General features: G+C 36.3%; 1 protein-coding gene across 3 annotated transcripts in view; it reads left to right on the top strand.

Annotated features, from left to right (window-relative positions):
• Positions 1-21,696, top strand: part of LOC108297228 (calcium-dependent secretion activator 2) — a 212,998-nt gene that overhangs the window by 180,108 nt on the left and 11,194 nt on the right. For all 3 annotated transcript variants that reach the window (XM_017519940.2, XM_017519938.2, XM_017519928.2), the window contains one exon: positions 6,019-6,126. In XM_017519940.2, the coding sequence (XP_017375429.1) occupies positions 6,019-6,126 (108 nt within the window). The remainder of the gene's footprint in view (positions 1-6,018; positions 6,127-21,696) is intronic.

The following is a 21,696-nucleotide window of genomic DNA, read 5'->3' as shown; positions in this document are numbered from 1 at the left end:
CTGCTCAGTCCCCTTTTTAAACAGATGAATGGGCGACTTCCCTTGGCTCCAATCGCCAGCCAAAAGGGCACCCGGACCAGTGTATTTTGTATGGAGAACCGCTGCTCCGGGGCGCCAACAAAGTAGCCACGCAGGGCAAAGCAGCGGCGCCCGAAACAGCCGCGCTGGTGACCTGTGGAGCTCCTCCGCCTGGGAATTGCCTAGTCTGTGGGTAATAAAAATGCCGCGTCCACTTACCCTCTGCACTTTCACTTGGAGCTGAAATCCCGAGCTGTTCCTAAACGGCCATCTTAGATCCTCCCCCCGTTGGTTGACATTTTTAATTCAGAATTTTCTACTCCCAATTTGAAGTCAAAAGTACCTAAATGTATAATAATCTTAATTAATAGAATTTTGAATACTGCTAAATTTAACAAAAAGGATGTTGACTGGCTGCTTCATTCTTGAAATGATAGTTTGGAATTTTTCTAAATAACAATGAGATTTTTTTTTTTTTTTTGCTCCTTTTTAAATTATTCTTAGAGACAGAGTCTCACTCTGTCGCCCAGGCTAGAGGGCAGTAGCATGATCATAGTTCACTGCAGCCTCCCACCTCAGATTCCCAAGTAGCTGGGGTTACAGGAATGCACCACCATGCGTGGCTAATTTTTTACTTTTTTGTATGGACAGAGTCTTGCTATGTGCTCAGGATCGTCTCAAATCCCTGGCCTCAAGCAATCCTCCCACCTCAGCTTCTCAAAGCACTGAGAATACAGACATAAGCCACTGCACCCAGCCCTCTCTTTATCAACTGTTTCTCTTCCGATCATATTTATTAAACATTTAAGTTGACATAAATGTAGTTCATACACAGAGATTACAGAAGGCTCTGTATTTCCTTTTGGTTTTCTGTGTCAATACAATACAATAATTCTACTTTGTAAAAACTTGTCAAACTGTATTTAGTTTTTTACAATACAATGATGAATATATGAAAAACCACCTTTTTTAAGTATGTGAGAACATATTTAAACTACTTCAGATGCTTTTGAAAAGTTTCAGAACATTTTTATTCAAATATAATGCCAGAACATTAAACAATATATTAAATAGTTAATGGAAAATATTGTTTTCAACAATACCTGGGATAAATTGTGTTGGTAGAACTGTGTTCTATGATCAATTATAAACTTTTACTGAATCTTAAATGCCAGAGTTGAGATATAAATTGGTCCTACTACAATTTAAAATTTTGAAGACATGTTATTTATTGTCATACATCTTACTAATCCTTTTTTCTCAAATGGTAATGAACGACCAGACACAGGTATTTCATTTACAAAGCATGCAGATAATTATAAATCAGGATATCACACTTCCACTCTTGGTTGTTTCTTCAAGGCGAGCTTTTCTAGGTTATGAGAAGTGCAGTTTTAAATTAAGTCAGTTACACTGTGGCTTCTAGTTAAGCTTTGAGCCTGGAATAGTATATTTAAAAATTTGTCTCCTTGTTAAATAGGTACCATGACAGTGTTTGTGTAGTGTATTGCTAACCTCCAGTGGAAGGTTAAGCGGCTTCTTCTGTATCTAAATCTGTTGCCGTGAAAAATGACTGCAGTGTTGCACCCACCTACCCATGAATAGGGAAAGCAAAGACTTGCACCTGTGGGATTAGGTGTAGCAGCAGGAAGCAAGAGCGTTTGCAGCATATAATTAACAAGGAATTTTTTTCTCTTTTTTTTAAACAGCGTGTTCATCTTGCTAGGTTAACTAGTGATTAACGTTTGAAAAAAATTGCTGGAGTCTGCACTCTTTCTTAAACTCATTCACTCACTGATGTATTTGATTACTTATACAGTGTCAGAGGAACTCACCTTAAAATACTTTATTTCCTCCCATAGTTCTTGATTCCTTTATGCTCATGGGAGAATTTTTTTGGATTTTTGTGTTTTTTTACTATAACTTTGCTAGACAAATTCTATTATTTTCTGAATGAAATTAAAATAATTTAGGAACTGCTATTTTGATCTTAATAAACAAGATGGAAGAGTTAGTGCGTAGTAAACTGAGGATCCTGGAGATCTAAATGGGAGTATGAAAAAAAAATTACTTCGAAATGGCATTTAATAGGCAGAGTACTTACTGTATGGTTTTTGTTATTTTTCTCATATTAAGAAAACTATAATTACCAATTTAGAAGAGATTTCTAAATATAGCTCTCTAGAATATAATATTCTTAATTAAAACTAATCCAAATCCACAGTTGTTGAAGGTTAACTATATCAAAGGTCACTCCTTTGATATAGTTGGTAGTCATACATTTGTATCAGAATGTGTAGTTATAGGTTGTCTTTACAATGCAATCATATGCATTGTTTTCATTTACACACCAAAAAAAAAAAAAACCCACAAAAATGTACTAGCATGCTTAGTTGTTATTTTTTTTCACTAAACTTCCTTTTCTAATAAGATAACACTAAATAATGGAATTAGATGCAGTGACTTTCAGTGTGTAAATTTTACTGCTGTAATAAAACAGAATCTTAGCACATGGGAGCACTGAACCAGTGATAATGTGTTCTATCCAAACACGTTTGTACTGTATGTAGAAACTATTTAAAAGGAAAATTACATCTTTTTCAACAATTTATCAGAGATAATTACCCTTCATACACCAATTGTAGGATAAAGTGTTTTAAAGAACTATAATTCTAATTGGTAAATGTCACCAGCTGTTGCAGTTACTCTTACGTGTGTATATTCTTTTAATGATTATACTCTCATGCCACAAGCTACATGAAAATATATTCACTAGGTGTGAAATTCCCATATGTCACAGTTTCAAGAATAGGTAAACAGCTCAATGATAAAGGAAGAAATAATTCCAGTGAAGAATGTAAAAATCCTGGGTTTGTTTTCTAGGCAAGTGAATCTTAATTTGCCAAAAGGAGAGAAAATGCAGTTTTTAAAAGAAAAGGAAACCCTTAAACTTCATTACAACAAACTTAAATTAGCTTTGCCTCATATCTTCAACCAGAGAATTTTATTTACTTAGTAAGTTGTGGAACTGCCTCAACTTACAGATTTCAGTATTATATCCCTTGGATCTGCCAAATAGGTAAAAGCATTTTGTTTTCTTTCAGGCTTAAACAGTAAAGTGTTTGTTAGTTTTAGATGGTGGATGATAAACACTTCCTGGACAGTGTTTCATGAGAGCCTAATGTTATCTTGTAAGTGATCAAGGAAACAAAAAAGAAATTACCCCAGTGTCTGTGGTGAATGTTTAAAATCATTATTATTCAGCCTTCCTGGCAATAACTTAGTTTCCACTGAGACTGATGGGTCTAGTGACTGGCTGCACTCAATATCTAAGCAGTGGCCCTCAAAAGATGGAAACAAAAATGGGGTTGGGGTGGGGAGAAGTAGAAGGCCGGGCGCAGTGGCTCATGCCTGTAATCCCAGCACTTTGGGAGGCCGAGGGGGCCAGATCACGAGGTCAGGAGATTGAGACATCCTGGCTAACATGGTGAAACCCCATCTCTACTAAAAATACAGAAAGTTGGCCAGGCATGATGACTCGCACCTGTAGTCCCAGCTACTCAGGAGGCTGAGGCAGGAGAATCGCTTGAGCCTGGGAGGCTGAGGTTGCAGTGAACTGAGATTGCGCCATTGCACTCCAGCTTGGGTAACAAAGCCATACTCTGTTTCAAAGAAAAAAAAAAAGTGAACACAAGCCTCTCATTTGTCTGTTCTTCAACTCCCGGTTCACCTGGGCTGTACCCAACTGCCTTGGTATTATGTACATCACAGCATCACAGCATCCTGTTTCCTGGTACTTGCCTGAAACTCAGATGCTGAGGTAACGTGCTATTGTGTATTGAAAATTGTTATGTCATTTTTGTTCTGCAGCAGTAGGTTTTCTGAATGTTCTCATTTTCAATGTTTTGGCAAAGTTTGAGAGGCACAGAGAGAAATACATATCTTACAAGTTAGTTGCTTTTGAGTATTAATAGTTATAATCTTTGTACAAATTACCCTGTCTCTTCACTGGAAAAACTAATGTATAATCTCTGCTCTCCCAAAGAAGAAAATAATCTAACTTTTTTATTGATTATCTCTGCAACTGTTTAAACTTTCAAACATCATTCATGAGAATTATTGAAATAATGAAGGAATGAATTTGATAAGTTGCCTCCATTAGGTTGAAAATGTATTGCCTACATTGTTTATGAATGCTCTTGAAGGAGAGACCAGTAAAGACATTTATATAGTTATTTCAAGCTACAATTAATGTTGTTATGTCAGGATCATGTTGAAAGATATTTGAATTTATGTGGTATATATTTACCTTTAGACTAAATATAAGAGCAGTGAGAAATTGCACTAATTCTTACTGTACAGAAATAACTTTGTAATAAAAAATCAAATTAATTTTTATAAATGGAATAAGTAAGATATGCTCACTGCCTATACTATATATTAGTTAAGAGGTGGACAATTTTATTACATTATGTAAAATATACCCCTCCCCCCCAAAAAATGGCAGGAACTTTCTTTCATTAAAGGTGAAGATGTGACCACTGTCCTAACATTACTTACATGTGTATCTTGAGCTGTTTTTTCCAGCAGAGGTAATAGTTAAATGAACCGTATCCTCTTTCACCTAATTTTCTTATAATATTTACTTTTGCAAATGAGTCTGCTGACAAAGGTTATAGATGTGTTCTGTGAATATGAAATGATGCAAGGCTAACTGGCTTACTTAGGCATCAGTTCTACCTGTCTATCATTAGGTAGATGGATCTACCTAATCTAATAGATCTACCTATCTAATTCATAGTAGATCTACCTAATGATAGGTATTTATCATTTTGTTCTTATTAATGTCATACTCCAATCAATAACTCAATACAGATTAGGAACCAACCACAGGTATAGATGACACAAGTAAGTAATCCTTTCCTAGAACTGACTTTGTAGAGTCTATAGCAAGGAGAAATTGTATTACCTCCTCTACTATTAGAAGACACCAAATGTTAGACAACTTTGGAAAGGTATTTGATGCACATCTTTGACTCTACGTAGGAAACTAATTCATTGATACTCTTATCACATTTCTGAAAGGAAATAAATTATTCAGATAATGTTAGTAAATATTGAGTAGAAGCAATGGACAATCCACAAGGTATTTTATATTTCATTTTGTAGCATATTAAATCTTTTCTCCAATATCTTCCTCACATTATTTTACTCAGTTTAATAAAAACAATTAGTCTGTATTCCTTGAACACTCATAGTAGTTGAGGGAGGCATCTTAAGGAAAGCTAACATTTTTGGCTTGGTTTTATTTTGTTTCATTTATTTGTTTGAGACAGGGTCTGGCTCTGTTGCCTAGGCTAGAGTGCAGTGGCACAATCATAGCTCACTGCAACCTCAACTACTCAGTCTCAAGCAATTCTCCTGCCTCAGCCTCCTAGGTAGCTGGGACTACAGGTGCACAGCACCACACCCAGTTAATTTTTTTTTTTTTTTTTTGGTAGAGATGGGGTTTCACCATGTTGCCCAGGCTGGTCTTGAATTCCTGGGCCCAAGCAATTCACCTGCTTTGGCCTTTCAAAGTACTGGGATTATAGGCATGAGCCATGGCACCCAGTGCATTTTTTAAATATTATTGATAAGCCAGCCAGAAATGATGCAAAGTAAATTGTATTTGCAATTAGAAAATTATAAGTGGAAATTTTTTTGAAAAAATCATTCATTTATACTGCTGGACATACTGACCTTTCAAGATAGCCATTTAACAAAAAAAGATGTCTATAGATCTACAGCTCTGTATTTTCAATTTAATCTCAAGTTGTGAACATCAGTAATAAATTTTTGGTAATTATGAAATGTATTGAAGGTGCTCACTGTTGGTTTGGTCTTATGCTCATGTTATGACTGTAATTTTCAAATTTATTTTTCAGAGTGTGATTAAATAATAATTTCACAGTTGAGACCTGATGTTATTTTGTTCCCCCTGCTTTTCTTTCACAACAGAAACCAGGAATGGATCTGGCAGACACCTATATTATGTTTGTTCGGCAAAACCAAGATATTCTTCGAGAAAAGGTCAATGAGGAAATGTATATAGAAAAGTTATTTGATGTAAGTAGCTTCCCTTGCAAGGTATGCTGGCACCATAGATAAACTGCAAAGAGAAAAGTTGAATTTTGATTATATGTTTGTAAAGCAGACTCTCCTTTTTTTGGTTCTTTATCTTCTGTACTAAAAAGTTGAAGCCTGCCAGGCACGGTGGCGCACGCCTATAATCTCAGCACTTTGGAAGGCTGAGGCAAGTGGGTCACTTAAGGTCAGTAATTCAAAAGCAGCCTGGCCAATATGGCCAATCCCTGTCTCTACTAAAAATACAAATAATAATAATAATAATAATAATAATAGCTGGGTGTGGCAGTGAATGTCTGTAATCGAAGCTACTTGGGAGACTGAGGCAAAAGAATTGCTTGAACCTGGGAGGCAAAGGTTGCAGTGAGCCAGGATTGTGCCACTGCATTCCAGCCTGGGCAATAGAGCGAGACTTTGTCTCAAAAAAATGAATAAATAAAAAATAAAAAGTTGAAGCCATTCTAGAAATAGACCATCATGGATAGATTTGTTGATGTGTGGGCAGGGGGGCCGGTGGTGAGGTGCCTTCTGAACATCTTCAATTTTTTGTCTTAGGAACCTATTTATTGCAATTAATTTTTGCCATCAGTTTGTTATAAAGGTATAAGTTTTTCCTCCTTGAAAGTTATTCTCCATTTCCAGCTCCTCTTCATTTGCAGCTAATATAGTTGATAATTTTTATACTTCGTTGACTGCTGATGGAAGCCTTAATTAGCTTCCTTTTCTACTGAAAAGTATCATCTGGTGAAAAGGATCACCAGAATTAGTCTCAAAAACCTGAGGTTTGTTATAACAAGCCAGATAATAATCATTTTTCCATGGTGTTCAGCATCTTTTCACTTGCCTTTTGCAGCATTCCATTAACAGAATCCTGTTATGGAGGATGTGGTCCCTTCTATAAGATGTTTTAAGTCAGTATGATACTCTGCAGTCAAACCAACAAATAAGCTGCAGTAAAGCCAAATATCTGCCACTCCACTGTTGAATATTTTTATCTTGTTTAAAGTACTGATGTATGCTAAAATATGCAATATTACAGTTTTATCAGCACTAAGGTCATCATGTATGCATGACAATGCCTAGAAATGAGGATCGTGGTTTTGTATACTATGATCATCGTGTTTCATTTATTCAGCATCTGTAAAGGAGACTAAGAGAGCAGTCAATTTAAATAACCATGTTGTCATTCATTTGTAATTATTTTATAGTCAGTTCAAAGGAATTGATACTTTGCTTGTGACATAACTTTGCATAATAATTCACCACAATTTGGATTCTGAAATGTAATATTTGCTTTGAAGCTTATTTATTTATGTACATCTTCTCTGCATTTTAGAAATGCTTTTCTGGCAGTTTCATTTAATTATGCAAGTTACTGCAAATGTTTTCATAACAGCAATTCACGGGCTTCATGGTGACACTTCAGCTGTGGCAGTTACAGAAGGTCCCGCTATGCCATCCTCTCTGCCGTGGTCTCTCATGTCAGTGTTCATTGTCATTTTGGGTGGTCAAAATGAATCTTATCTTGCATGCTTTATGTTTCTACCCTTTACTCAGGCCATCTTACAATAAAAAGTATCATCTGTTTTAATAAGCTAAGTGTTAATATGCGTGAAAAAAAATGATTTTCTAAAAGCTTTGATGCCCTGCAGGGGTGGAAAAATTATCATTCATCCAGCTGGCTCTTTTGCAAAATACTGAAACCATATTAGCAACTTCTGCTTCTGTTTGGTATTGTTCTGAATTTACAAACATATGTTTCATTTCCAAGTTCTCTTTTACTTTTTCTGCTAATGTGGTGATTTTCAAAACTGTTAAACAGAAGAGGGAAATTGAGTTGATGTTATTCCCATTATGGTTCTTCTTAGAATAGCTAAAGCATATATTCTGTGATGGAAAGTTAAAGCCATTCTATAAGTAGATCATCATAGATAGATTTGTCAAGGGGAGTGGGTGAACTTTCTGAACATCTTCAGTTTTTTGACTTGGTGACCTATTTACTGTAATCCATTCTTGCCATCAGTTTATTATAAAGGTAGAAGTTTTTTTCTCCTTGAAGTTATTTTCTACTTCCAACTCCTCTTCATTCACTGAAGTTCTTTGGAAGACTTTCTGTGTGGCAGCGATAACAGACAGAGGGAACTGAAGTGGCTCTAAGGAGGCCAAAATTAAAATATGACACAAGTTTTACTGCCCCGACTGGATATACCTTCATTCAGTACCTAAGCATCTGACATGGCGGTGGGTCTAAAAGGAATTCTTAATAAGTAACCATTCTGTTTTGGTTGTGAAGGTTTTATATTTTAAATATCCCCGGTAGAACACTAGACTTGTTATTTGTAAAATAGTTGTAATGTCCTTAAACATTGCACATTTTTATTACTTTATTTAAAAATAAAAATAGGCCCTAATTCTGTTGATTTGTCATCAAGAATAACATGTATGAAGGGATACTAAGAGCCCCTAATTAGCCAAGACTGAATTTGCCTCAATTACAGTTAGAAAATGAGAGGTTATCAAGTATGTGTTGAAAGGTAAAGTAGAATGTGTATCTTAAGCAACAGATCATTACTGAGAGACATTATATAATTATTTGAAATCCACTTGGCTGGAGCTTAAAATAATATTGTTAGGTGTCAAAAAACAGTTGAAAATAATGACCCTATAAATACTGTTAGCAACCTTAGCCTATTACAGATAAAAGATTGAAAAGAACAATTTCATTCAGGCATCATGACAAACTTCTGCTATTCCAATTAGAGTATTTCCTATATAAGTAAGTAAATGGATCTTGTTAACTTCAGATGCAGATGAAAACACACTTACACACACATTACAATGAGTTAAAACTTAGTGATTTTAACCAACTCAGATAAGAAAACAAGGGCCACAGTTTCTGAGTCACGTAACATGAGCGCTTAAAGTCTTCAAGAAATTCACTTAGTTTTGGAAATACCACATTTAACACTATTTTTATATAAAACAATTAGTCTGCAAAACAGATATTCACCCTGCCCCCAAGATTTTTGGAAAGTATGTTTTACTAAATAATCTTTGATGGTGATGTGACTATATTAAAAAGTTTGTGGAACTTTCCCTGGGTGTAGGAAAGTATCCCTGACCTCTATAACTTTTTGATCATTTAAACATCTTGATTGTTCCTGATTTTTGTGGTGAAATACCCCAGGGTTTGGTTTAAATAAGGTGCTGATGCTTAAGATCAAAAACATAGCATTGCCCTAGATTTGTACCCATTGTTTTAGGAATGAGAATGATATCTTCAAGAGTTTTCAGTGTGCAACCTACACAGACATTTACCATACAAAATCTGCTTCTGGAGCATTCTACACTGCTGCTATCATTCCCATCTCCATTAATAAGTCGTTAATGTCAACGTATGAAAGAGGAAATGAGTAAAATCTGCATTGTCTTAAAGGTCATAAATAGGATAATCTTCAACTTTTACATCAAATCTTGAAATATTAAAATTAAAAAGTATCCTTTGAGGGTCACAAAAACTAATATTAGGAAAAATGTGAAGGCATTATATTCACCTCATAAGTAGTTACATTTTACATTTTACTTATGTAAAAAATTACATTTTACATAAGTAAAACACTTTACTTTTACTTATGTAAAATGTAAAAAATTACATTTTACATAAGTAAAACAGTCTGTTTTAAGCAAAAAACACTTTTTGCTTAAAACAGAAATAACTTTTTAAAAGTATAAATAAATTATGGCAGGTCCAGGATGTTAACAGAGAAAAGTAAGTTTGTTTAAGGGTACATCCTTAATCTTTTCAAACTATCAAAATAATAGCTGCGGCTTTCACCACTATCATTCCCTGGGCACTTCCGTTCCCCAGGAAATGTGCTAGGTGCTTCACCTGTGTCATTTCCAAGCTCCTAAGCTAGATCCCATCAATCCCATTTTATCCCTATTTTTAGGTTAAAACATCTCCCACTCAGAGAAGATAAGTGACTTGTGGATTGTCAAGTCAAACTTTGAAATCATATTTCTCTAGTTTCAAAGCCCATGCTGTCTCTACCTTACCTCTGAATTACAAAATTTGAAATGATAAACTAGTGTTATGGGAAGAGCTCTGGTCTGAGAATGCAGAAACCTGAGTTCCAACCACAGTTCTGCCATTAAATTTCTGGGTGAGTTCGAATAACACAGAGTTATGCCATCTGTGTAAGACTCAGTTTACTTAATACATGTAAACTAAAGATGTTGGTCTGGAACTCCGGATGATTTCTGAAACTCTTCCAGATTCTAAATTAATCATTCTTTTGGGTTTTTTTGTTGTTGTTTTGTCTTATTTTGTTTTTGAGACAGACTTTTGCTCTCATTGCCCAGGCTAGAGTGCAGTGGTGCTATCTTGGCTCATTGCAACCTCTGCCTCCTGGTTCAAGCGATTCTCCTGCCTCAGCTTCCTGAGTAGCTGGGATTACAGGCATGTGCCAGCATTTCTGGGTAATTTTGTATTTTTACTAGAGATGTGGTTTCTCCATGTTGGTCAGGCTGGTCTCAAACTCCTGACTTCAGGTGGTCAGCCCACCTCGGCCTCCCAAAGTGCTGGGATTACAGGCATGAACCACCACACCCAGCCTCTTTCAGTTTTAATGTTAGCAATGATGACAGAAATTACTGGGTTTGTTACATAAAGGGTCTTGTACTTCAGAATAGTAATTTCTAAGTTATTTGCGATAGCCGGGTGAAAATAAAGTGTCCCACCTCAGAAGCAATAGCACATGAAGTAGATTAATAGAAAAGAAAATCTATCTACAAGAATAACTGTGCCATATAATGTTCTGTGTATCTGTCACTATAGTTCTGAAACCCATTTTTTTTTTAAGACAGTATCTTGCTCTGTCACCCAGACTGGAGTGCAGTGGCCTGATCTCGGCTCACTGCAACCTCTGCGTCCTGGGTTCAAGCAATTCTCCTGCCTCAGCCTCCCAAGTAGCTGGGACTACAGGCACATGCCACCACACCTGGTGAATTTTTGTATTTTTAGTAGAGATGGGGTCTCGCCATGATAGCCAGGATGGTCTTGATCTCCTGACCTCATGGTTCACCTGCCTCAGCCTCCCAAAGTGCTGGGATCACAGGTGTGGGCCTGGCCCCAATTTTTTTTTTAAAGTTGCAATCTATATTCTCTGTATTCAGACTCAGTGTTTCTGGGTAACCAGGATGTTTTAAACAGAGGGTATCCCTGCCTTTCATATGGCCACTGAGGCACATACTAAGTTTACAATCTACATATTACATTTACTTTTTTAATTTTAAAACAGTGACTGAATAAGAAAAACCTAAGGAAGTTATCCTGTAGTAGGAAAGATTGTGGATATACCAAAAGAAAGTTTTTTTCTGCTTTGTAGGCTCTCTCTCTTACCCTGTGTCCTTTTTTTTTAACACATAAAACATCATTTTCAGCAGTCTTTTAAAAATTTTTATCAAATCAAAACGACCTTCAGCCTAATCTCAATATAAAAAGTATGACAAACATTTTATAATCCTTCAATTCCACTTTTAATGCCTACTATGATGCTTCTTCCCAGGCAGAGTGGCTGCTCACTCTCTCAGGTTTCAGAACATGTAGCACAAGTCATGGGTGTCCATGTGTCAGGAGAGGTGCTGGTACATTTCTCCAGAGCTTTGGTTCTCTGAGCTGGAAAGTAGTGATGCTTCAGAGGTCAAAACTGACATCTGTAGTAATGACCACAACAGCACTTTTGTTGTCATTTTCTAAGGTCCATGAATGTTGAAATGTAGAGGCAATTGACAGTTGACTGAAGCACATCTTATTTTCTCACATCTTATTTTCTAAGACAGACACTATACCTACCTAACTCTCTAAACCATTGTGCATTTATTGGACACTGCCTAGCTTAAATCCCTTGGAAACTATCTCATTTTAGCTCTCATGTTGCTGAAGACACATCAGAGTATAGTATTTAATTGGCAAATCATGCAGATTAAACATGCTCTTTGTTATAAATTGATTAAATGTTTAATTGTGGAGGAGTTTCATCTCCACAAGATTATTTTAATGTTATGATGTCTCGTAAAATTTAAAGTAATTCTTTAAATGATAGTTAATCAGTTATATTCATCCAAATAGTGTTTTATAAGGATTAATTTCCCAGGACTTTCTGTGAAAATAATGCCTGCTTTCTAGTAAAGAAACTCTAAATTAAACATTTTGAGTAAAATTGACCTATACTATATAAATGGATTCAGCAGCCTATTAATGTAAGATAAAAAGAAAATAATGAAAATATTATAAGTAAATGTGTTTCTCAAAATGAAACTAATTTTGCATTTACATGCTCTTGTTCGTCTCTGGACTCCTAAATTTTAAAAAAAGGGGAACATTTTTTTTTTTTTTTTGGTTGGAGTTTCGCTCCTGTCACCCAGGCTGGAGTACAATGGTACAATCCCAGCTCACTGCAACCTCTGCTTCCCAGGTTCAAACAATTCTCTTTCCTCAGCCTCCAGAGTAGCTGGGAATATAGGCGTGTGCCACTATACCCGGCTAATTTTTGTATTTTTAGTAGAAATAGAGTTTCACCATGTTGGTCAGGCTAGTCTTGAACTCCTAACCTCAGATAATTTGCACACCTCCACCTCCCAAAGGGCTGAGATTACAGACATGAGCCACAGCACCCAGCCTGCCCAGAACTTTTGAGTTAGTGTTTCACTTCAATGCCCAAACTTTTTGATGTGAGAATTTACTCATTCTTGGTAAGAACAACACTGCTATTCTTAATGTATTTAAAGATTGTTTATTACTATGTTGATTTCCTAAGAATAGTTGAAGTCAATAAGACGTGCATAAGAATGACCATTAAATAGCACTTTCATAATACCATTGGTTGTATGTATTTAGAGCTGATAATGTACTTTTTCAATCTTATTATTTGGGTGAGCTTCTTTGTGTATGTAATCAGCCTGCTTACTAGGAATGCAGGCTGGAACTCATTGAGATGGAAGACTATCTTTGCCTTCTTGCATTTCTTATAATACTGCAGTATTATAAAAGTATTCGAGCTGAGCAGGGTGGCTAATGTCTGAAATCTCAACACTTTGAGAGGCCAACATGGGATGATCACTTAAGCCTAGGAGTTCAAGACCAGCCTGGGCAACATAGCAAGACCGTGTCTCTACACAAAAGAAATTGTTGTTTTTAATTAGCCTAGCATGATAGTGTGTTCCTATAGTCCTAATTACTTGGGAGGCTAAGGCAAGAGGATCAATCAAGTCCAGGAGTTTGCAGCTGCAGTGAGCTATAACCACACCACTGTACTCCAGTCTAGGCCACAGAGCAGGACCCTGTCTCAAAAAGAAAAATAGGAAACTTTCTTATACATGAGTGTCAGTTTTAAAATAGCAATTTTCCTATTTTCAGTTATTTTTCACTTTTGAATAACTGTATAGTTGTTATATGGTCTTCATAAATTAGCATAGATTCCCATTAGAGTATTTTTGTTTTGGCTTTATTTTTATATAAATGTACTCAAGTATAAATCATTAACTGTTGTACCAGTATGCCCAACCATGATTTTCCTGTCAACACTCAAATACTAATATTATTCCTGTGTCATAGCCATTCTTTTCCTTTTCCATCAGTAGAAAGGGATGTATGATATGAGTTCAGTTATGTACTTGAGGCTGTTTGAGGTAATTTATTTTTATTTCTTATTTTTTTTCGAGACCGAGTTTCACTCTGTAGCCCCAGATAGAGTGCAGTGGTGCAATCTCAGCTCACTGCAACCTCTGCCTCCCAGGCTCAAGCAATTCTCCTGCCTCAGCCTCCCAGGTAGCTGGGACCACAGGCGTGCACCTCCATGCCTGGTTAATGTTTTATTTTTTAGTGGAGACAGGGTTTCACCATGTTGCCCAGGGTGGTCTTGAACTCCTGAGATTAGGCAGTCCACCCATCTTGGCCTCACAAAATGCTGGGATTTCAGGTGTGAGCCACTGCGCCCGGCCAGGGTAATTTATTTCTCGAGGTAATTTATTATTGCCTTTAGTACACAATGAGGTAGCTTGTGTACTAATGGTAAATTAAAAGGTTTGACTAATCTTTTGGTTGTATATATGATAGGAGCAGTGTCTTGTTCATCTCACATATTGTAACACTGTGTTACTTAGCTGCTTTTAACACGTTGTTTTTCAGCTGTTGTCATTATTGTGTTTCATTGTATATCTATTTCTGTTTTGGTTTACCTATGATATTTGGACTCACACTGAAGTTGTTTGATCTCTTTTAACATAGTCATAGGCAAGCCTGTTTCTATATTGTCTTCTCTGCCTCAGTAGATGCCATACAGAGCTGCTCCTCAGCCTTTTATTTTTTCCCTTAAAGTTTGTTTCTCTTTAAAACCTCCACTCTCAAATTACAGCAGTCTGGTTCATTTGAGTTAATAATCCTCATTGTAATGTTATTATTTGTAAGTGTAAGAATTTATAAAAGGATCAACTTTTGATGTATGGTGTATGCCAAAATAGCTTTGGCAAGTCCAGACGCAGTTCAGAGAGGCCAAAGGCTGTCATTTGAATCGGAGCTGTTGGTGAATTAAAACCTGAGAAACTTGAGATAAGCATGCCTAATTCCCTAAAAGAAACTCAACCAGAAAGTGTATTGTAGCTTGTTGATCTTATTTCTTTGAAAATTCAAAAGAATCTTCAAGAAATATGTGGGCTTCTTGGTTAGATTCTTGAAATGTGATCGTGGAACACAATTGTCATTTGGCACATTCCCAGAAATACACATCTTTGCATGAGGCACCTGGACATATGTGGCAGGTCTGGTAGAATCAGCTAATTAACAACACAGGCTTAAACAGGCACCTCATCTGGCAGTGCAGTTAGTTGCCTGATGGTGCTCAGCAGGATTTGGTAGTGCTTTTTATTTTTCTATCCTAATGGTCTGCTGCCCACCTAATTTTGCCTTATTGTCAGTCACTACTTACCACAGCTTGGGGCCCTCCCAGGAGGCTAAATTATTATCAAAGGATTAGGGAGATGTAGCCTTGCAGCTCTGACATTTCTGATTACTTGTCTATGCCAGAACACTAATTAGCTGTGACTAATTAAGAAAAATGTTCCTGCCATAGAAAACCATTTAAAAGAACTGAGAAGTAGAAAAGCAATTCAAAAGCTGAGCAGTGCTCAGATTTACTGATGCTCTTTAGATTTCCACCAGAGCCTTAACTTACCTTTAATTGTGCTCGGAATTAAAAAAAAAAAAAGGAAATTCCACATGCAAACTGACCAGATGTTTTTGCTTGAAAAGGAAAAAAAAAATAAAAAGTTGATCACCTAAGCTCTCTTAACAATGGTAAAACTGTCTTTGATGAATGGAAGGTGACACAACTTTCATTTTGATGGAGAAATTTTTCTAAACACCAATTGCATAAATGTACATTCGCATTCATCCACCTGAGCCAGTAACAAAGGCTTAAGTCACTGAAGAAATTAGAACATTCTCTACTGATTTTACAAATGACTGTTGAATTGATTATAAGGAACATGTTGAGCATTTTGAAAGTTAGTTAGCATTGCTTTCATGTATCTTTCATCTTTAAGATGGTCTAGAAATTCTGACCTCTCTATGTAGAGCCTGTGACTTTGTATGCTTGCACTTCAACTGGTCACTAGTGCCTTGTTAATGGGAATGCCCAGGCTTCCCCTGAGACCAGCATTTCTATCGGTTGACCACTGCAATGTTTTCATAGAACAGATAGCTACTACTCTCCATCCCTTCCCTCCTAACTTCTTAAACAAATGGCATGTGTGGCTTTAAAGCCATTTTCTGTGCTGGCTTTTTGTATTCCTACTCTGTGAACCCAGCCTTCTGCAAGGTTAGCACCATTCACAAGTGGGCACAGCAGTGGCAGCCAGGTCACCAATGCTGAATAAATCTAAGTAAAGAAAAAATAAATCTGTGTAAGGAAAAAGCAAAACCATCATTACATGTGATTATTGAATGCATTGGCAGGAGACTATATAAAATAATTTTAAACTTTCTTATAAACACCCAACCTCTAAGAGAGAGCCTTCAATTTCCTGAGCTTAGCCCAGCCCTAGATAACACATCATCTAAATTTTGCTATCTTAATATGGACAAAATATTTCATTTGGGAAAAAAAAAAGTTCTCACTCCTACCTCACCTACATTCTTCATGCTGATTTTTAAACCCATTTCTCCTTTTTCTCTAAGTGGAGAACAAAAGGCAGGTAGCCAGCATCCTCTAAGGATAATCCTTCCTAAATATGAAGACTGTTATTAAGGTACCTGTCATACTTGTCTACTCCAGGATAAATAATCCCTATTTGTTTAACTTCACTTCGTAGGCCTTTTTTCTAGCCCTTTAATCATCTTTGTGGCTGTCCTTTGAAACTTCTCAAAGTGTTCTCTGTCATGCTTAGGGTTTAGAGTCAGGAATAGGATGCACTATTTGAACGTGGCTGAACAAGATTCTTTCAAGCCTTCTATTTATTCATTTTAATATATAACTTTCCCATACTTTTGCTCTACTGATCTATTTACCTTTAGTTCCATATATTCCCTATATTTGCTGACTTTTCTCTCAGTTGCTACATATCTTAAAGATAGGCAATAACCTGAAGTCAGCTGTTCAAGATTAGGCTGGCCAACATGCTGAAACCCCGTCTCTACTAAAAATACAAAAATTAGCTGGGTGTGGTAGCACACGCCTGTAGTCTCAGCTACTCGGGAGGCTGAGGCAGGAGAATTGCTTGATCCTGGGAGGCGGAGGAGATTGTAGTAATTTGAGATCATGTCATCACACTCCAGCCTTGATAACAGAGCAAGATTCCATCTCAAAAACAAAAAGAGATAGGCAATAAATGTATAAATTTATTGATGTAGAATATTTATCTTTGAGGCAGTAAAAGTACTTGTTTATTGATGTAGAATATGCATTCCGTTGATGTTTTATGTTATAAGATCTAGAAAACAAACTCATCATTCAATTACTATGTGTAAAAATTGGTGAGGAATGTTGAGATTAAAACATTAGGCCTTGGCTTGGCCTAAAGAGATGGCCATTTATGTCACAATGACTCTAGGAATCTAGTGAGAATAGAAAGTTGAAACCCCTCTTATTAATTATTTATTCATGGAACCTATATTCATCAAACACTTTTTAGACCACATACTTTGATAGAAGCTGGGAATACAGTATTAAACAAGGCAGACCAAGTCCTTGCCCCAAGGGCAAGGGTATTTTTGAAAATTTTTTGTTTCCACATAAAATATTTTACTTTATCATCTGCAGAATAGCTATCCACAGCTTTTTTAATGGAAGCACTCTGGTGAACTAAAAGTCAATAATGTTTCAAAATAGATACTAGTAATTATCTATTAAATTATTTATTTCTTTCTCCCTCTGCTTCAAATGGATGATTGTAAACTTGCTAAAAGTTTACAGCCAACACAAAGTTTGTATCCAGTTCTAGTGCCTGCATCAATTGACCTGACTGGGAGATAAGAGCACACTCATGCTCTCTATTCTTCCTGGGTTCTTAGCTCAAAAGCCAGGCTTATATCAGCTCCCAAACAAGCTCTCCTATCCCTGCAGACAGAAGTCACCATTTCCACAGCAACAATATTTTTCTGCCTTTCTTTAAAAACAGCTCACAAAGCCAACAAGCATAGAAGGCACCCAGACATGTCACTTAGTGGTGAAAATACACAGGCAGCACAGCCAGCCATGCCTCCTAATATGCCCAACAGCCTCAGAATGGGTACCAGTAGACCTGAGCATGTGCTAGAGCAGCAGCTCCCTGCTTGAAGGATAGCCTCTGGGGGGCTGAGAACATCAACATCTGAACTCCTTATGTTAGCAGAGCTTTGAGAGAGAGAGAGAGAGAGAGAGAGAGAGAGAGAGAGAGAGAAGAGAGAGAGAGAATGGATTCTCATATATGCACATAGATATGGAAGTTTATCAATGTATAGTACTTTCTCATTTATTTCATTTATCACCTAAAATAAAATTAGACTGTCATATTTTAAGCACCATTAGAGTCCTGTTCTAAAATTTTTTGCACAAATGCAACTGTTTACTTTTCAGTGATTTCTACAGCTTTAACATGTATTAAATTATTTTTCTATTGATGAAATATGTGATTCAAGTCAGCAATGAATCTGGCTCTGCTTTTCCTCTGTCCTTTGTTGAAAAGCTGCCTGTCTACTATCATATATATATATATATATATATATATATATATATATTTACAAATATTTAAATGCATACAGTCCTTTCATGAAAATTGAATGCGTGCTCTGTGCCAGACATTCTACTAAGGGCTGGAGATAGCAATACAAGTACGATTTAGTTAATTCCTTGTGTATACTCACAGCTGATTGAAGGAGACATAAACTACATTGTGCAACATTTTTATAGACACCTCTATGGAGTTCTAGGAGCAGAAAATAGGTGAGCCCCTAATTGTACCTAGTAAGAGATAGTATTGGCCAAAAGGCAGAGATAATGAATGGTTGAGCTGAGTCAGGCTAACACGAATCTGGCCAGGGGGGATGTAGTTGGGAATAAAGTCCAGAGAGAGGAGTGGGCATGCACAGAAACTAAAGGTATAGAGAAGCTTAGCACTGTCACAGCTGCAGGTGGGTCAGTTTGCTGAAAATGGTTCCTATGGGAGTACACCATGACTCAGAGACAGAAAGGTAGCTGTCTACTCCCACCCTTAGGATACTCTTAATAAAAGATTTTGGAATGTTTCCCATTTTTATAAGGAAACTGAAGCAGAAGACCTGCTAACAGTTCATTCTCAGGCGTAAGTTTTATCTCAAGATGAAATTGTACCAGTTAATAGCAGTTCCAGGTGTCCAATATACTTTCATAAAAATCCTACATTATTGATTTAAAATGTAATAGTTACCAAAATTTTATATATGTTCAAAATAAGTTAACCAGATGAAAATGTTATACTGCCCAAACGAATTATTCATAAAGGTGATGTCTGCACCCCAGACTAGTACACACACCATTATAACTGGATTTATCAATGAGCCAAACCATTAACTAGTCACTTCACTCAAAGATTAGCCAAACCAGTATGCATTATAGCAAGGCCACTAAGAAAGGGAGGGGAGAACAACTGATTGTCTGAAATTTTCACTTCATAATTGCTAGTCTTTTTTAGTACTAGGAAAGGAGCCACAGAATAAACGTACAGAGGCACTTGCCTACTTGATAATAAAGAACAGTATTTTTTAAATACTTTTCATGTAGTGTGAAGAAAGAGGTAGTATATTACTTTGAGGACATTTTGGAATTAAGGGTATTTTGGGAATGAAGGGAATTTTGGAAGTAGTTGTGAACGGAAAAGAGCTTGTGCAGCTCCCAATTTATGGAACTTGTCCTGTTATTTGAATGTATTGTTATATAACTGAAGAAGATCTGATTCATCTGGAAATATCTCAGTTAGTATATTCATGTATTTTTTAAAAGAGGAAGTATGGAACTCCAAAGATAGTGAAGTTTTTTCAGCATTCGACGAGCATTTATTAGGCACCTATTATATACCAACCTTCCCCGTGTTAGCACTTTTTACATTTTTCATTCCTTAATAGACATGATACTCTTAATTTGCAAACTTCCTGATGGAGTTAAAAAATGAAAATTGCCCTGAATATGACTTTATTCAACACGAGAAAAAAAGAAAAAGCATGAATCACATGCTTCTCTGTTCTGATTAAAAAGATAAAATAAATAAATACAAAGATGATAAAGAAAGTCACATATATAGAGTTCCTTATGGATGAACCAAGGTTCTTCTTTCCACATTGCATTGTTTTGCTACAGTAGAACAAATATTTTCCAGGGTTTTTAATCATTATGGTGTACAGCACTTAAAAATGAGTCTTAAGAGAATATATGAGATGTATAGCATAATAATCATTTGACTGGTTATCCTAATTGGGAGTATGATTCTTCAAATAATTTATTTACATTGTATACTACATTATTGTATTTACAGATATGTTTAATCTATAGAAATGTGGATTGCTTCAACTTGCAAAAAAAAATTGAATGGGCTTTTTCGGAAATAATAGGCATCTTCTCTATTTGTGCACAATTCTATGTTGTAGTGACTGTCAGTAATACCAAGAATGGTAACGATGTTTTTCCTAGTTTTCTGCTGGAAGTACCAAACTGCTCTTAAGAATCAAAGCTGTTATTGACAAAACAGAAATCCAGATGTCCTTCTAAAGAGAAATGAAATAACACAGGAGTTATGAGCACAGACTCTGGAGCATAAATATAAAATATAAATCTTTACCCTACCACTTAAATCATACTTGTTGTATAAACTTGAATAAGTAAATTGCTTAATCTAAACTAAGTTTTGTACCTGTATAAACTCGGTTTCCAGAGAAGCAAAATAGGAATAATTACACCCACTTCATCAAGGTTGTCATAAGAATTAAATAATTTTTCCCAGGCTGGAGTGCACTGGTGCGATCTCAGCTCACTGCAACCTCTACCTCCCAGGTTCAAGTGATTCTCCTACCTCAGCTTCCCAAGTAGCTGGGATTACAGGAACATGTCACCACACCAGCTAATTTTTTTCTATTTTTAATATAGACAGCGTTTCACCATGTTTGCCAGACTGGTCTCCAACTCCTGGCCTCAAGTTATCCACTCACCTCTGCCTCCCAAAGTGCTGGGATTACAAGTGTGAGCCACTGCACCAGCCTAGATCAAATTTTAATTAAATCACTTGAACTTCCTATGGAGCATAAAATAAGTATCAGATGCCTTTATAATTAGAATTTATAAAAATAATACTAATGAAAAACGTATCTGTAATTCACAGGTCTTTTTAAATCTCATTCCTCAGTATACTTTATTGCTTCATTTTTATGTCTATACATTAAGAGGCGAGATGAATAAGTTAAAAACATAACAGACAATAGAAAGTTCTGGAACTCTAGATTCTTCTTTATTCTTGAAAAATAAAGCTGTATTGAAGCAAAATATAAAAACAGAATGACAGTTGGGTTTTTCTCTTCCATTCATTTTTACAAGAATCACAAGCCCATCGTGCCTTTTCCTCTAAGGCATATTTAAACTCGCAGTATTTCTACAGAGCATTCAAATCTTAGTAGTTTAAAGCTAGATTCATATAATCTACCCCACATATTACAAATGAGAAAGCTGAGGCATAGAGAAGGTGCCTAACAGGCTCAATCAAGCAAATAGTAGCATAAGAGGAGCTAGCACTGCCTACCCTCACGGGGTCTGCATTTGTGTTCTCTGGTGGGTTGACAGTCAGTCCACAGCTGCCATGTCCAGATGCAAGTCTCTTCTCTTCCCTCACTGTGAGTGCCTTTGGATCGAGCTGGGAATGTTGATTGGTGTAGGTTGGGTTAAACACTTCCTGTATTTTTAACCCTAATAGGCTGGTTTCAGTTTTCCTTAAATATAGCCCTTACTTCTATTCCAAGCCAGGAAAACATTCACACTTAAAACCTGCAAAATGCTTTTG

Source organism: Cebus imitator, unplaced genomic scaffold (genome assembly GCF_001604975.1).
Source record: "Cebus imitator isolate Cc_AM_T3 unplaced genomic scaffold, Cebus_imitator-1.0 Scaffold781, whole genome shotgun sequence".
In the NCBI taxonomy this organism is placed as follows: Eukaryota; Metazoa; Chordata; class Mammalia; order Primates; family Cebidae; genus Cebus; species Cebus imitator.
This window is presented reverse-complemented; position numbering and strand designations above follow the sequence as displayed.